Below are 16,996 nucleotides of genomic sequence, written 5' to 3'. Positions count from 1 at the left end.
AAATTGTTCAAATATAAAATTTGTTCAAATTCAAAAATTGTTCATAGAAAAAATATATTTTTGTTCAAATTTAAAAATGTTCAAATCTGAAAAATGCTCAGATTTTTAAAAAGTGATTTCTTTTAATTTGATTTTTTTATTTTAACAAATGTTCAGATTTAAAAAAATGTTTTAAAAAAGAAAACAAACAACAAAAAACCAAAAGAAACAAAAAAGAAAAAACGAAAAAGCAAAAAAATAAGGAGTGACATGTTGGGCCGGCCCAACAACCCGCCTAGGGGTGTGCGGCGCCTGGTCCGCGCCGACCAGGTCGGCGTACAGCACCCCCCACGATTCAGACGTAGCTGCTGCCTGATGTGTAAACGAGGTGGGTCGACCCGGCCGACCCAGCGGGTCAATCGATGCCGGCCCTATTGGCCCAAATCTTCTTTAGGGCCGATCCAGGCGACCCATTGGCCCCAACTTTTTGGGTCGGGTCGGCGACCCGCCAGGTCGACCCGGCCCATTCCCCTCCAAGAGAAATTCTTCTAGTTGTCCCTATGCAATCGCTGCTTCCCTAAGTGTGCCCAAGCCCCACTGCCCCAGAGACTCTAGACCACTCGCCGATGCAGTTTCCAACTTCTAGAACGATTTGGGTTCCAGGTTCTGAACACATATGCATTCAGTGCCTTCTGCACTCAGATAGTCAGATGGATAGCTGTCTACGGAGCTGGTGGTATATATGTACTGAGAAGTCGCTCTCCCAGGAAACGTCGACTTGGCCTTGCAACAATGAGCATTGCGTGCTGCAGGAGGCTTTGGCTTGAGCGGAATTATAGAACCTTTGGCCACAACAGTGCTCTCAACGACACAATCATCAGGCTTGTGGCAAACGAATTCATTCAATGGACGCTGGCAAAATCACAGGTAGACAAGCGCGAGGAGTAGTCATTTATCCTTTTGGCAGCTGCCTGCGCGAGACAATTCTGTCATGGAGAAACTATTGTATATATTCTAATCTTAATGAAACTAAATGCAGCTCTTTGCATTTTTTGAAAAAAAAACATCTGTGGTAGGTGCAAACATACACCGCAAAACAAGCATGCTATGTATCCCTCACCCATACACCGATTTTACCGAGTGCATTTCCAGTTCAATAGAAAGGAACCAAGGTGATGAGCAAAAGAAATTGTTTCTCCTAAAGAACTGAGTAACCACTATCATCTTCGCATATGTTATGAACTATGAAGGATACAAATCTGAAACTATCAAACCTCCATTTGGATTCTTACACCAGCAACTAACAGAAAATGAACAACCCATAAGATCAAAGCCTTTATCCCCAAATAAGTTGGGTTAGACTAGAGATGAAACCCATAAGATCTCGTAACCAACTCATGGTTCTTGCACATGGATAGCAAGTTTTCATACGGCTCTTTCCATAGCTAGTTTTTTGGTGATACTCCAGTCCTTCAGATCTCTCTTTACGGACTCCTCTCATGCGTCCTCTCTTGATATTATTAGCACGCTTTAGCCGTCCACTATGCTGGAGGCGTGCGCTGAATATGCCCAAACCATCTTAGACGATGTTGGACAAGCTTCTCTGCAATCGGTGCTACCCCAACTCTATCTCGTATATCATCATTCCGGACTCGGTCCTTCCTCGTGTGGCCACACATTTATCTCAACATGCGCATCTCCGCCACACCTGATTGTTGAACATGCCGCATTTTAGTCGGCCAACACATATGGGTGCATATCTCCGCCACACCTAATAGAAAATGAAAATCAATCAAAATTATTTGGCAAATATGGGCGCATATTATTTCTTTTACACTGAGAAAAACACTACATGCTCGAATATGAGATTGAATCAGCTCATTTGACGAGAACGGAGGACAATGCGGCTTGATGCACTACTGAACTACGCAAGCGGGTCGAGCAAAGGTTGAACTCAACATGCATATCGATTTGTGGTACACTATGTTGCGCCTACAAACATTCTGTGCTCCCACAAATTTCTCACCTAAATGTTGCATGAAAAGATACCAAGCAGCTGCAGAGAAGACAAAATCATTTTTCGCGAAAACGCAAAAGCCTTGCGTTTTGATGCATTGATAGAAAAAGAAGGTTATATGTATAAGTCCAAGAAAGGACCAACACCACGCCATACAACTCAACCCAGAAAAGCTAATCTAGGGGAGTAGTTGGCGAAGACCCCGGCCCCCCGCGTCCGCCCACTATTGCGCCTCAATCCTGATATCGTTGAACAGGGAAGCCACCGATGGTCGCGCATTGTCGAAGATTGCAACGTTCCTATGCTTCCATATCCCACATGCAGTGAGCATGATCAGAGACGAGGTACCCTTGCGTAGTTGGCGAGGGGCAATCCGCACCACCAGCGACCACCAGTCTGCGAAGTAACCCTCAACCGTGGGTGGCCCTGAGGTGGATCGAACCCACGACAGGACCTCGTACCAGATAGTCCTAGAGAAGGGACATCCAGAGAAGACAAAATCATCATAGGAGCATTGCCAGGGTGTAGTGTGCCCAAGCTATCCGCCTCCCAAGTTGGTCCCTTTCCCTTTCTAGGTGTAGAACTAGGAGGAGAGCAACTACTTGTTTTTACCATGGTCCTATAACTTGAATTCCCAGTGTCTCCCTTTCCCAAATTGGATATATGTTGTATTTGCCAGGCTTCTAAGATCTGCCCCATCTTTCCAGTTCCAATTTTACGGAAGGACAGAGATTGGTCTTCCCTCTACTTCGCTACTTTGGCATGGTCACATATGGATGATCAATGCTATTTGGTCATTAGATGCAATGCACATATAGAAACGACCAACAACCTGTCCTGAAGGCTGTGGTGCTCAAATGTGGTCATTTAAATAGGACATGGCTCTCCTTGTGTAACTGACACGGTGCACAAGCTATGCAACTGAGCGACACCATTCTGACTCGGAGGGTGGCACATGGATATGTTAATGCCAACTATTCTTCTGTCTACAGAGTATTTCATATCGATTTTAACTGTTAAAAGCATTGATGGTCTAAATGTATACCCACCGCATATAATTGGTAACAGATACATACGCAGCAAACAGGCGTCAGGAGTGGTCATTTATCCTTTTGGAAGCTCCCTGCGCAAGACAGACTTGTCATGTAAAAACTATTGTATATAAGTATAACCTCTTCTAATCTTAATGAAACGGCATGCAGCTCTTTGCATGTTTTTGAAAAAAAAAAATGTAGTAGGTGCAAACATACATCGCAAATCAAGCATGCTATGCTGTATGTACCCCTCACCCATTGACCCATGCACCGATTTTACAGACTGCATTTCTAGTTAAATAAAAACGAACCAAGGTGATGAGCAAAAAAATTTGTTTCTGCCAAAGAACTGAGTAACCACTATCATCTTTGCGCATGTTATGAACTATGAACGATACAAAATCTGAAACTATCAAACCGCCATTTGGATTCTTACAGCAACAACCGCCATTTGGATTCTTACAGCAACAACTAACAGAAAATGAAAATCGGTCACAATTATTTGACAAATATGGGCGCATATTTTTCTTTTAATTACACCGAGAAAAACACTACATCCCCGCAAAAAAAAGAGAAAAACACTACATGCTCGAATATGAGATTAAATCAGCTCATTTGACGCGAGCGGAGGACAATTCGGTTTGACGTGCTATTGACCTATCCCGGGGACCCGGCAGCGACCAAAGGTTGAACTCACCATGCCTATCTATTTGCACTATTGTTGTAGTTCATCACTATGTTGCACCTACCTGTTAGATGTATATCTCTGTATATTGTAGTTTTCTCATATGTTAGGGGGCTTTCTGCATATGTGCACCTGTATATGTACTATATATTGTGGCATTTGGCCCCCTGGTAATATAACACGCATATTACCTTAACATAGTATCAGAGCAAAAAAAAATTGGTCCTCTAGTCTAGTACGTGTTCCGGCCGCGCCGCCCGATCTTCTCTGCCGCCCGATCCGTGCGTGGCCGTGCTGCCCCCGCTCCGTCCCTGGCTGCTCTCCACGCGCGTGGCCGTGCTGAGAGCTCCGCCCGCCCGTCCGGCCGCCGCCCCGCCTCCCCCGCCGGCCATCACCCCTCCGCTGGCCGTCGCCCCTCCACCGGCCGCCCGCCTCCCTCGTCGGTCGTCGCCCCTCCGCCGGCCGCCGGCCGCTCGGCCACCTCTCCTGCCGCCGGCGCCTCTCCCGCCGGTTGTCGCCCCTCCGCCTTCCGCCTCTCCCGCCGCCGCTCGGTGATCTTCCTCTCGGCGCCAACTCTCAGAGATTGTTTCCCATCGGTTGTTTCCCGTCGATCTGTTTCCTTGATCTAAAAAAAAAGAAAAAAAACTATGTCTTCCTTGGGCTATGTTGCGATCCCTCGCTGCCCGGTGATCTTTGATGGCGCGAACTACCCTGATTTTGCTGCCTTCATGCGCGTCCACATGCGCGGTCTTCGTCTTTGGGGTGTGCTCTCTGGCGAGGTCTCCTGTCCGCCGCGCCCCGTTGCTCCTACGGTGCCTGTTGCACCGCCACCTGTTGCCCTTGCCCCTGATGCTACTCAGACGGATAAGGATGCAGCCAAGAGTGCTGATGACACTGCTCTGGCTGATTATGACCGGAAGGTCCAGGACCACTCTACTGCTGTTGCGACTTACCGGCTGGATCTGACCGAGTACACTCAGTGGTTAGATGAGGATGCTCGTGCTGCTGCTGTTCTTACCTCCAGTGTTCTGCCTCAGTATGCGGCTGAGTTTATGGGTCTTCCCACTGCTGCTGCTCAGTGGGCTTTTCTTCGTCAGCGCTATCAGCCGTCTGGGGATGCTCTCTACCTATCTGTGGTCCGCTAGGAGCATGCCCTTCAGCAGGGTGATTCTACTATTGATGAGTTCTACACTCAGAGTGCTGCTATCTGGCGTCAGCTTGATTCTCTCCGTACAGCTGTGTGTGCTACTTGTCCCTACTGTCTGACTGTGCGCGCGGATCTGGAGTTTCAGCGCGTTTTTGAGTTCTTGCCGCGGCTCCGTAAGGAGTTTGAGCCGCGCCGGGCCCAGCTGCTTGCTCGTGGTCGTGTTCCGCTCTCTGAGGTACTTGCTGAGCTTCGTGCTGAGGAGACTCGTCTTTGTGGTGCTGGTCTTCTTGAGGTTCCCTCTGTTCTTGCTGCTCGTGGCCCTCATGTGTCGTCTGCTCGTGGACCTCCTATGCCGCCGGCTTCGTTACGGCCTCCGGCACAGCCGATACTTCCTACTCCTCCATTCCAGGGTCAGCGTCAGCCCCAGCAGCCTCGTGGTTCGACATCACCTCCTTGCACCTACTGTTGCAGGACTGGCCACACTATCTCTACTTGCTGGCAGAGGGATCCCAGCTTACGTCCGCCGCAGCATACTCGTCGTCAGGCTGGTTCTTCAGGATCTTCTCCTGTTGCGCTATCTGATCAGGACATTATCCGTGGTCTTCGTAGTGCGCTCATTGAGTACGGAGCTCTTCCTCGACGGGTAATGCTGGTTCTGTTCCTGGCTCTTCTGGCACCGCGCGACCACCACCTTCCACACAGTCAGGTATGTCATCCCCGTGGTATCTGGATTCTGGAGCTTCTTTTCATATGACCTCTGCGTCTTCTATTCTTTTTGCTCTTCGCTCTCTTGTTTCTCCTGTTCGTGTTATCACGGCTGATGGTACCTCTCTCCCTGTTTCCAGTCGAGGCACCCTTTCTACTACCTCTTTCTCTGTTCCTGATGTTTCTCATGTTCCTAGTCTTAAGATGAACCTGTTTTCTGCTAGTCTGCTTACTGATTCTGGTTGTCGCGTCATTCTTGACGCTGATTCTTGTGCTGTTCAGGACCGCCGTACACAGGCCCTGGTTGGAGCTGGCCCTCGCAGCCTTGAATCCCCGGGGCTCTGGGAGTTAGACTGGCTTCGTGTTCCTTCTGCTGCCACTTCATCTGCCAGTTCTCCTGCGGTTGCTGCTTCTATCACTGGATCTTTCAAGCTGTGGCATCATCGGCTGGGTCACCTCTGTGGCTCCCGTTTATCGTCATTAGTTCGTCGTGGTCTTCTGGGGTCTGTCTCAGGAGATGTGTCTTTGCATTCGTGTAAGGCTTGTAGGCTAGGCAAACAGATTCAGCTTCCCTATCCTACTAGTGCGTCTGTATCTCAGCGACCTTTGGATTTAGTTCATTCGGATGTTCGGGGTCCGGCTCCCTTTCCTTCGAAAGGGGGTCATCAATACTATATTTTGTTTATTGATGATTTTTCGCGATACACCTGGTTGTTTCTTATGCACTCTCGCAGTGAGGTGCTTTCTATTTATCAGCGTTTTGCAGCCATGGTCCGTACTCAGTATTTCACGCCTATTCGTGTGTTTCGTGCTGACTCTGCAGGAGAGTATATCTCCCAGCATATGCGTGGTGTTCTTGCTGAGCAGGGCACCCTTGCCCAGTTCTCGTGTCCCGGCGCTCATGCTCAAAATGGTGTCGCCGAGCGTAAGCATCGTCATATTCTTGAGACTACCCATGCTATGATGATTGCTTCCTCTCTTCATGATTTCTTACTCTCCAAACTCAGTGTTGTGGATCCACCATGAGTTTGAGGGGGATGTTAGATGTATATCTCTGTATATTGTAGTTTCCCCATATATTAGAGGGCTTTCTGCATATTTGCACCTGTACATGTACTATATATTGTGGCCTTTGGACCCCTGATAATATAACACACATATTACCTTAACACTACCAACATTCCGCTATCCGCCTCCCAAGCTGGTCCCTTTCCAGGGGTAGAACTAGTAGGAGAGCAACTACTACTGTTCCTCATAATCCCATAACTTGAATTCCCAGTGTCTCCCTTCCCCACATTGGATATATGTTGGAGTATTTGCCTCGCTCCTAAGATCTGCTCCATCTTGTCAGTTCCAATTTTACGAGAGGAAAGAGATTGGTTTTCCCCCTACTTTGCTACTTTGGCAAGGTCACGTATGGATGATCGTTGGTATTGTGGTCATTTAAATAGGACACGGTGCACAAGCTATGCAACTGAGCAACATCATTCTAACTCAGAGGATGGCACGTGGATATGTTAATGCCAACTATTCTGTCTACAGAGTATTTCATATCGATTTTAACTGTCAAAAGCATTGGTAGTCTAAATGTATACCCACCGCATATAATTGGTAGCAGGTACATACACAGCAAACAGGCATGTTGAACACGTCTGGGTACCACTGCCAAATACACCAATAGCATTTACAGTATACAAATAGAAAAGAGCCAAGCTGATGAGCAAAAATGTTTATTTTTTGCTAAAGAATTCCTAATCATTGTCGTATGTCAGTCGACACAAATATGAAACTACCACACACCCATTTGGATTTTCGCACCAACCACAACAAACAAAACGGAAGGCCGATCAAAATTAATTGGCAAAAATCGGCAGTACATTATTTCTTTTACATTGACAACCACTACAGGCTGGAACATCAGGTTGAATCAGCTCAGTCGACGAGAAGTTAGTGTGGACACTGCAGCACATGGTTGAACAATTGACGGGGACCACGCAAAGGATGCACAATCTTCGAAGGTGTGCGCAAGCACTTGGATGGAGATTATATATGCTTATTCGCCTTGCAAACAGTAAAGCTGGCGGATATTTCCTGAAGCTGGACACGAGATTGAACACATCCAATTGTCATTCAAACAGTTCATTTCAGGATCAAAGGAAGCTATTTTTGCAGTGAAAAAGAGTGATGGTGGAAGCTGAATGCATAACAACCAGGTAATCCAAAGAGTAACCATATAGTTCAATTTGCTACTTCAGTAACAAATAATACTCCCTCCATCCATGAAAAGATGTCGGAGATACATCTAAATTTAGACAAATTTGCGACATCCTTTTATGGACAGAGGTAGTACAAGTTTATTCGGTTAAGTTTTCACCGATTCTGGGAGTACTCAACTGAAATCCAGTCAGATAAAATGGCCCACCAACATCAAGCACATTCTTATCATGTAGAAGTATTAAACATTTTAATGTTTGCTTCGGTTCAAGATAGCTGAACAAAGCAATTAAGCCTCTGAACATGCCAAGCAACTGCATTAATCATAGTCCTACCCAAGTCTTCCAAATTCCGAACTTGACTAGACTAATCCTGAATCCTAGCAAGGCTCCAGTACCATTTATATTTCCAGTTTATCAGTAATAGCATCGATTATTTAGAAAGTGGTTAGAGTCGGTTGAATAGTAACAGAAGAATCAATATGACTACATGTCTCCATTATGAACAGTTCCAAACACATTACTAAGGAACCAATAGCGATAGCTCCCGCAAAGGCAGTAGTGCATTTTCTAGCTTCGAGACAAAAGTAGCCACCATAATGCACAATGTAAGATAGTTGCTCAGTTACCGCTAACTGGAGCAAGTATTTCACAAGAATCAAGTTCTCATGGATAACCATGAGAAGCAAATGAGAGTATCATGGACTAAAAGAACTGCCAAACTTCAAAAGGAGATGTTAAGTCTAAACTGATAGAGACAAAGTACGGAAGAAACCAAACATTCAATCATTACTCCCATCATCGCATTAATATCATCACAGTAATATCAATAGAGGAATAATTTACCATATAGCCAGTCCTTGAATTGAGCATGAAGGGCACATGCCAATTCCTTTTTACGGTTATCATCAAGCTCCAGTTCCCGGATATTCTTTTGTATATCTTCCAGGGAATCTTTCTGAAGATGTTTGACAAGAAGCCAAATTCAAAAAAATATAAGAAATCAGAATATGTGAAATAGATTCATTCATGTTAGTATATGTTGTCACACAATGAGCAGCAGCCACTAACAAAAGAGAGAACTAATCACACTGTGCCCAACAACATTGCACCACATAACCCTACCAGAAAGTACATATTCATTTCAAGTTTTCAACTCATTGTGCTATCTGAATAACAATTTAAATAACATTGGTTGTCAAGAAAAAGACAGTAGTTTGAAAAAAAAAATATCATTACAAATGTACATCAAGAAGTCCAAGATGTTATGAACTATCTTAATATCGATGCTCCGGCTACTTAACCCCATAGTCTACAAAACAGAGGTTTTAGCCCCTACAGCTCCAAATCAGAGAAAATAACCCCCTAGGCTGGTTTGCCTCACTATTGCGTGGAGTGACATAGGTGGCATGAACTATGCAAGCCTTGTTGTTATACTAAATACATGTTTTCAAACGGAAGTCCAGTGTTCAATCCAAAACGATTTTAAAATTCAGATTTGTTTTCAGACTTCTCTAAGAGTAAAGGATTCCATGATGGACTTTAGCTTCTGGCCACTTACGTATGTCGTGGGTTCAAAGAGTTAGAGAATCGGGGTGAATAATTTTATGACTGGCCAGTTGTTAGGAGACAACTGACCAATGGCACCAAACCACCAACGATGATGTGTCTGGCAGTTGTAGTCTTTTAGTGGCCGAACCTATCCTCAATTTAAAAGGGGGAATATTTGTCCGAAATGCCAAGCTTCAGAAGGCTAGAATAGCTGGCTAGCTTTTTAGTACAGGGAGCTAAGTGACCGAAGCACAAAAATTCAGGGTAATCCAGACTGATTCCTACAGTAACTATAGATCCTTCCTGCTCCAGCAATACTCCAGCACCACGTTTTCATGCAACAAATGCTGTTAAATATAATAAACAACATATGCCTGCTTTAATCTAATCCCTCAATTGTGCACAAAGTCTGTCAAAGATAATCATCCTAAATTGTAGCAAGTAAATATGCAAAACAAATTTGGATTGCTTATATACCTTTTTCCTCTGTGATACCCAATAAACTTCAGGTAATGTAAATGGATTGTATTTGGTAAGGCCTTCTGCCTCGAACCAACTGGGAATCTGCAGAAGGGTATTAGCCAGAGTCAAATAAGTATACACAGGAAAGTAATAAACAAGTGTAAGATGCATCGCATGCTGAGTTCTAACATCACTGCAGCACAACCAATAAAAACTATATTTGACTGGTCAGAAACCATAGAAAGATTAACATTGTGGACCTCCAATAGCATATCAAGCTTTAGCATTAGATTCTTTGATCTTGCCAACTACTCCCTCCGTTTCTTAGATTAGGGCGTAAATGTTTCAGCACGTCGATTAAGGAGAGGCAAGCAGATTAATTTTCGGCCGGTCCTGCCCCTATTAAATAGCTAGCACGGTTAATATCCCTCTCGCTGATTCCTTGCATGCACCTCCTAAATTCAAGGCCAGCCACGCACAACCAACCAACGATAATTACAGTCATGGCACCCAATCACGGCCCGCGTTGCCTCCTTGTTTCCAGGCCGAGTGAGGGGCAGATTTGACAAGTTGCCATTTCCACGCCATGCGCGCCTTAAGCTGTGACCAAAAAAGGGAAAAAATTATACGCCCTAAGCTAAGGAACGGAGGGAGTAGTTCCAACTGAGAAGTATGGCAAAATGACTTCTCAGTTACTAGTTTACTACTACAGCTGGCATGGACAAGACGACTGCAAGAAAAATAAATAATAAGGTCAAATCACATTAATTGCCATACACCAATAAATTAAGAACTGAGAACTGCTCCGCAAAACAACCAAAATATTTTCATTCAATACATTAGTATATATTTATTTGTTCAGCGATTATCTAGGAGAACAACTTGCAGTTTCCATACCAAGAAGTTTGTGAATAGATCAGGATCTAGACGAGTGGCAGACTCAGCTTGGACATCAGAAACCCCTGCAGGGTGAGATAATGAATCATGTGGATCAACAACTCCCAGAACAAAAGGTTGGTCCCACTTGTTGATGTTTGCGTCCACACCAACTTGTGCCAAATGCTCCCCCAGTTGTGGATAATAAGTATTAAATGGAGCAACCTGTTAAAACAGAAGGTAAAGAAAATTGAAGTCAAAAAAAATTACTGTATATAACTATCATGCTTTTGAAGCACAGGGACTTTTTTGTATGTCAGTGCAATTGAATTCAACATATCAAATAAAACAGGTCCCTTGTCAACTTTTTCTGTTTTAACATACTCCCACTGTTCCATTGAAGAAGGCGTATATTTTTGTCGAAAAAGTCAAGCTAAGTTTGACCAAATTTTTAGGACGAACTGTGAACTATAATAATATATAGATATCATTACGAAATATACTTCATGATGTATCTAACGACGTTGATTTTATATTATACAAGTTAATGATTTTCACATAAAACTTGGTCAAATTTTACATAGTTTGACTTTTCAAAAAGAATATAAGCCTTATTCATTGGAACGGAGGTAGTAGCATGATAAATTTAGTCTTCTACATTCGATAAATGCTTCAAAGGATGCCTCTTTGCTTAGATTCCAATCCGCTGGAATGGAGGAAGTATCATCCTGTGTCTCGTATATACATCTAGGTGCCTACTAAGTGTGCATTCCAATTGTTCATACAGTTTTTGTCGTTTTTAACAACAGTATGTGTCTATATGGTAGTGCACATGATAAGAAAATTATCAGATTAGCATATACTCACTTGTAACTTATGGTTGTCCCCAACAATAAGTGGTTGGTGATTTACTCCCAAGTAGAAGATGCACTCGCGACAATTGGCAATACAAATTCTCTTAGAAGCCGCAATTATTTGCACACGTTCACAATGCTCAACTTTTACCACCTGACAGCATGAAACAATATTAGGTGAACTAGGTAAGTGAAAGATACTAATTGCTACTAACACAGTTCCTTGATATAAGATGTTTTGGCAGTTCAGACTCAACTGCCAAAACGTCTAATATTTGGGGACGGAACGAGTATGTGCATGATAAAGAACAAATCAATATTGATAGATTATGCATTTCAATACTAAAAACAATAATCTTAGGGACTACATTGTGTTGCCTGATGCATTCAAATAGAAATATGGATAGTAAAATTGCATTGCGTACATACCTTACCAATAGCACCAAGAACAACTGTTGTGTCAGAGCATCCATAGACGGTAGCATATTTAAGAGGGGCTAGAATATAGATAACAGAATCATGGCAGTTCAAAACCTACATAAAAGCAGTTACTGTTATTAAAGGAAGGCTCGTAAAACTCAGCTTGGAATTCTACTACTCCCTCCGATTCATATTACTTGACGCTAATCTCGTTTTTCAAATAAATAAAAAATTATATTTTTGAGTTTCAAAAAAATCTGAGAAAAAATCTGCATATAGCTAATAATGTATTCCACAAACGAGTAAAATATAAATTTCAAATACTTTATATCTTAAACTACACAAAAATAAATAAAAAAAAGTGCAGATCTGACTAGTCATATTCAAATCTCCAAAAACATATCAGATTTTGTTATTTTTTTTCTAGCACAAAATAAAAAGAATTTTGGGTTGAGATTTTTCATGATTGTGACATGTATCACTGACAATCTCCAGAATTATTTTCAAATTTTTTGATAACTTATAAATATTTCTTTTAATTTTTTAAAAAAATGACGAGAGCACCGGAGCTCAGGAGCCAAAAGCACTTTTCATATCTAGACACATTTTAGTTGTAGATACATCCATTTCAGCATCAAGTAATATGGATCGGAGGGAGTACTTAAATAGACACTTCATATTACTTGAAACTGCAACAGAGATATGAATCACAGAGCAAAATAATCTTTAGTTCCCCTTGATATTAATTGTCCAGTACGAGTAAAACTAATACAAGCAATACCTTTATTGAATGCCCCTTAATATCAGATCCTTGTTTGACAACAGAAGTTTTGGAGATAGCCTCCACAAAAGATGTATTTCGGTAGTATCCAGGACTGTTTTGCACCGAAGCACCAGTTGGTGTGCTGCTCTGAATTCTTGTATTTGTGCCAGCATCAGCCATTGTCACATCAGGATCAGATACATTCTGCTGGCTGTTTTCCTTAGTTGTGGATTTTTCTGCAGTATATTCCAAGGAAGAAGCTATATTCTGTAGAATCCAATCATGAACCTGAGTAGCCGGTACAGGAGCAGCAGGCATGTCTGGATCAGAATTCGCAAAAAATGGTGCTGCTTGGCTTAAAGGAGTCCCTTCGGAGAACTGCAATAAAAATCCAAGGTGCTCAAAGGTCTCCATTGTCAGTACCTGCATATAGTGCAAAACAAATGACAGTTAAGTGTCTACTATATTCTAGGGAGTTTCCATAGTAAGAGTATCATATAGCAATGCGTCATTTTTAGGTGACAGTAATGTGGATAATTTTGTTCTGCAATAGTACACAACCATGGATGATGTAGTACATCAAGATATTTTGTATTTCAGAGAAGATGAACTCGCTCTGTTCTTCCTTCAATCTAAGATCCAATCTATCTGGCATTTCATTTTGCATAGTAATCCACAAATATATTCCAACGTATGTGCTTCCCAGAACCACCAACCAGATGCTACCTTATCCTCAACTGCCCATAGGAATACGAATATCTTGTTTACTTCATCCTTACATGTATTAACCATACAATTGTGATCCTGGCAGTTCCTTTATTTGTTTGATGAGCTTTCAGCCTTTGGCGTGCATGCACTGCTTGCATTCTTTCATTGATTTCGAGCCATGGGCACTGGACTGGAGTTAGATAAAGTAGCTTCTGCATTTTTTTTATTCGAGTACCAGTATTATTGCCAGCTAACAAACTATTATCTAATCAGAATCGTGCCCTGCATCTCCTACACACACTTAGCATCTGAAGTTACAGCGTTGAATTTACAAAATGATCTTCAAGCAGGGGAACTAATCACTTAATCAAAGTACATTAATGTTATTGACAGCGAACAAAAGTAATCGACTGCCAAATAAAATATTGCTAAAATTTCTTGAAGGAAAAATATTGATAGGTTAATTGATACTAACCATAGATTCATCACCCTCTCCATCAACAGAATCTGCCAAAAGAGTTAAAATGTTGGCCATATGCTTCTGTAAATAAGATAACTGATGGGCTTCTTCGTCTGCTTGCGAAGGCATAAACCGACGGCTATTACTGCGTACAAGCTGCAAAATGGGATACAAAAATAAATATCTGCTTGACAAATAACAAGAGATTGTGGGTATCCGGCTAGGCAGAAGGCATGCAGGTTGTAATTCATATGTAATGGCATCGGAAGAACAAGTAGAATTGTAGCAGACTGGTAATCACAGAGAAGGAGCACAGTAGGAGAAGCCCATGCTTGCATAACTCACTATCATTGAAAAAGTTCCTATAAACTCTGAACTGGACAGTAAATAATTATTAGATACTTGGAGTGGAGGATAAAATGATGCATGTAAACAGCATTTCAGAGGACCTAGTGAGCTCTGAAGTACTGATACAGCAAACTCAGTCATGTGGCCGTTTAGGACACAGGGATTGGTATATCCCCCAGTATTCCCTCTTTTTCAATTTTAAATAATGTGATACGAGTGAGATACTTGGAAGATACGGCTGGGACACATGAAGCACTTCCGCTGCACTCAAGACACATGATACGAGTAGAGCTACCTCTAGCAGCCACCTGACACCCTGCACCTGGAGAAGAGGCGATGACAGCCACGACCGGGCTGCTGCCAGGATCTTCTTGTGTTAGTGCTAGCTATGTACGAATAGCATATAAGGCACTGGCATATGATGTGTTTTATCTGCTGGTTAGGGACGCAACACCTGGGATACTACTTTGATGTCATATCTCAAAATCATATTTTTGTCTTCATCACATGCTGCATTTTTTTTACTTATTTATAGGTACTCGTTTTATCCCTATATGGTTATTTATGAAAAAAAATTGTATCGAGTGTCCGTATCCCCATGTCCGCATCCCCGTATTTGTGCTTAGCTCCCAAGAAAAACACGCAAAATGGCCTTCTACAGAGAGAGATTAATAGCGGAATATAACAGAAAGTGAGGTGGTGTAAAGCTGCGGTTGGGAAAGGCACATTTTGAAGTACTACATTACCAGCCAAATGCCGCAACACTGCGTGAATCAAGAACAAAGAGAAAATCTCATATTGTAAAAGGAATATCACAGCTCCAATATACTCCCTGCGTTCACTATTAAGATGTTGTAGATATTTCAATGTGGACTAGATACGGACCGAGAGGAGTGAACCTACAAACACATCTACATACATGCATTTTCGAAAAAACCTAGAACATCTTATAATAGTGAGCGGGGGGAGTAACTACCAATCAACCTGATCACTGTCATAATCATCAAACACCCCATTGGCCACAAACTCCCAGCAGCTACAAACCATGGTGGCTAGAAGTATGAGTACATCACCATTCACCAATACCATACAGTGCACAAAAATGGAACTGCCTATGCTCTTATGACATGACAATGTACTATTCCTTTTTATGACAGAGAAGTGAATAACCATAAGGCAGTTCAACACATTTATTGCTGCTCCAAATGCATGTCGTGTGAAATGAAATTTACAACAGATTAGAAATCATCGATTTGGACGAAGGCTTTTGGCACAGGTTCGTTATTCAGCAATGGACATATCGGTAATTCGGTATGTGTTATTATTTCTTAATATTGAAGAAATCGAAATCAAATCCCAATCGAACACACACGCATCATAACGAGAGAGAGAGAGAGATGCCACGGAGTAGCGGTAGGCAGGAATTGATGATCGATCGGGGCCTGACCTGGATCGGGGAGAGCGCGGAGAGGTACCCGTCGAAGGCGGAGGTGGAGGGCCAGACGTCGGTGACGGATGGCGAGTCCTTGTGCGCGCGCGGCACGAGGCGCTTGTAGGACTGGATGTAGAGGAAGAGGAGCACGTCGCGGAGGTCGGCCTCGTAGGAGCCCTCGGCGGGGTCGTCGGCGGCGGGGAGCACCGTGGCGAGCGTCCCGAGCGCCAGCGCGGCCTGGTCGGCGGGGATCTGCAGCGCCTCGGCGAGCGCCGCGGCGCCCACGCGCCCGGCCCCCGGCGCAGCGAGCTTGGCCTTCAGCTGCGTTAGGGTCTGCGTGAGCGTGCCCTCCGGGAAGACCAGCTTGGGGATCGGCAGGAGCCCGTGCTCGAACGACTCCCGGCGGGGCCGGAGGACCGGGGATGCGGTTGCCGCTGCGGGGGCGGTGGCGGGCGCGGGGGCGCTGGCCTCCGCCGCGGCGGGGGTCGCGGGCGGCGGCGACGCGTCGAGGGGCTCGTCGGCCATTGCAGCGCGAGCGAGCGAGGGAGGGAGAAGCGGGTGGGGAGATCTGAGAAGGAAAGGTGGGGACGGGGAAAGGAATGATGGGCGAGCCGCTCGCGTAAAATTAATTTTGCTCGCTTTTTTTTCATGTGACTGGGCCAATTCTGGGCTAGGCGTGGAAGACAGAATCTCTGACCGGTGGGGCCAGCATACAGATCCACTGTTTTCTCTTTGAGAGTAATTCATTATTAATCAACAAAAAATTTACAATACAAGAAGAACATATGGCAACTACTCGTAAAACAAACAGAGGCCAGGATATAATAAGATCTCCTGAAACTGAAACATTGCATAATAATGAAGTTATGTAAGAGAAGACGTTCTCGTCGATAGCGGTTCGTATGTGATGATTTCGTTAATCTCAATACCTATTGGATATGTCTATCAGACTTAGTTTCTCGAAAACAGGCACATATCAATGTGACTTATTAGCCGAAGATTGTTCATGTGCTAGACTAGATTTGGATTTGATGCGTCGTGCCGATGAGGTCGGGGAAGAACACCAGATGTACAACCTCCAAACCACAATACCTGCTTCAGGTTCACCAATTCGTCCTGAATAGCTGCATTGCCACAGAAGACAACAACCAACGAGCAAAAGTGAAATCACTGCTGTAACGACCAAGAAAACCGAATATGGTAGCTTTTCTCGTTGCTTGTTTTTCGGTGTCTTGTTTTTCGGTGTCGTTGTGATCACATCCTCATGCAAATAATACCTTGCATGTTTTTCTTAAACCTGTAAATAAATTTTCTAAACCTTATTACGGGTTTTATGAAACCA

General features: G+C 43.6%; 1 protein-coding gene across 1 annotated transcript; it reads right to left on the bottom strand.

Annotated features, from left to right (window-relative positions):
* Window positions 1-7,207: 7,207 nt before the first annotated feature.
* On the bottom strand, window positions 7,208-16,240 carry LOC127312966 (uncharacterized). Its single transcript, XM_051343514.2, has 9 exons — window positions 15,670-16,240; window positions 13,890-14,030; window positions 12,725-13,129; window positions 11,953-12,057; window positions 11,537-11,677; window positions 10,691-10,894; window positions 9,809-9,895; window positions 8,627-8,738; window positions 7,208-7,664 (listed from the first exon to the last, which is right to left on the bottom strand). Exons 1-9 carry the CDS (start codon window positions 16,177-16,179, stop codon window positions 7,621-7,623), a joined length of 1,749 nt encoding a protein of 582 aa, XP_051199474.1. The 5' UTR covers window positions 16,180-16,240; the 3' UTR covers window positions 7,208-7,620.
* Between the last annotated feature and the right edge of the window lie 756 nt (window positions 16,241-16,996).

The sequence above is a fragment of the Lolium perenne genome, chromosome 7, assembly GCF_019359855.2.
Source record: "Lolium perenne isolate Kyuss_39 chromosome 7, Kyuss_2.0, whole genome shotgun sequence".
In the NCBI taxonomy this organism is placed as follows: domain Eukaryota; kingdom Viridiplantae; phylum Streptophyta; class Magnoliopsida; order Poales; family Poaceae; genus Lolium; species Lolium perenne.
This window is presented reverse-complemented; position numbering and strand designations above follow the sequence as displayed.

What these genes read in the sequence shown, in the direction of transcription:
- LOC127312966 (XM_051343514.2), bottom strand. Translation starts at nt 16,179, where the DNA reads ATGGCCGACGAGCCCCTCGACGCGTCGCCGCCGCCCGCGACCCCCGCC. An exon ending in CCGCGCTCTCCCCGATCCAG is followed by an intron (nt 14,031 to 15,669) that starts GTCAGGCCCCGA and finishes CCCATTTTGCAG; the next exon opens with CTTGTACGCAGTAATAGCCG. An exon ending in ATTCAAGGACTGGCTATATG is followed by an intron (nt 7,665 to 8,626) that starts GTAAATTATTCC and finishes TCTCGTGTCCAG; the next exon opens with CTTCAGGAAATATCCGCCAG.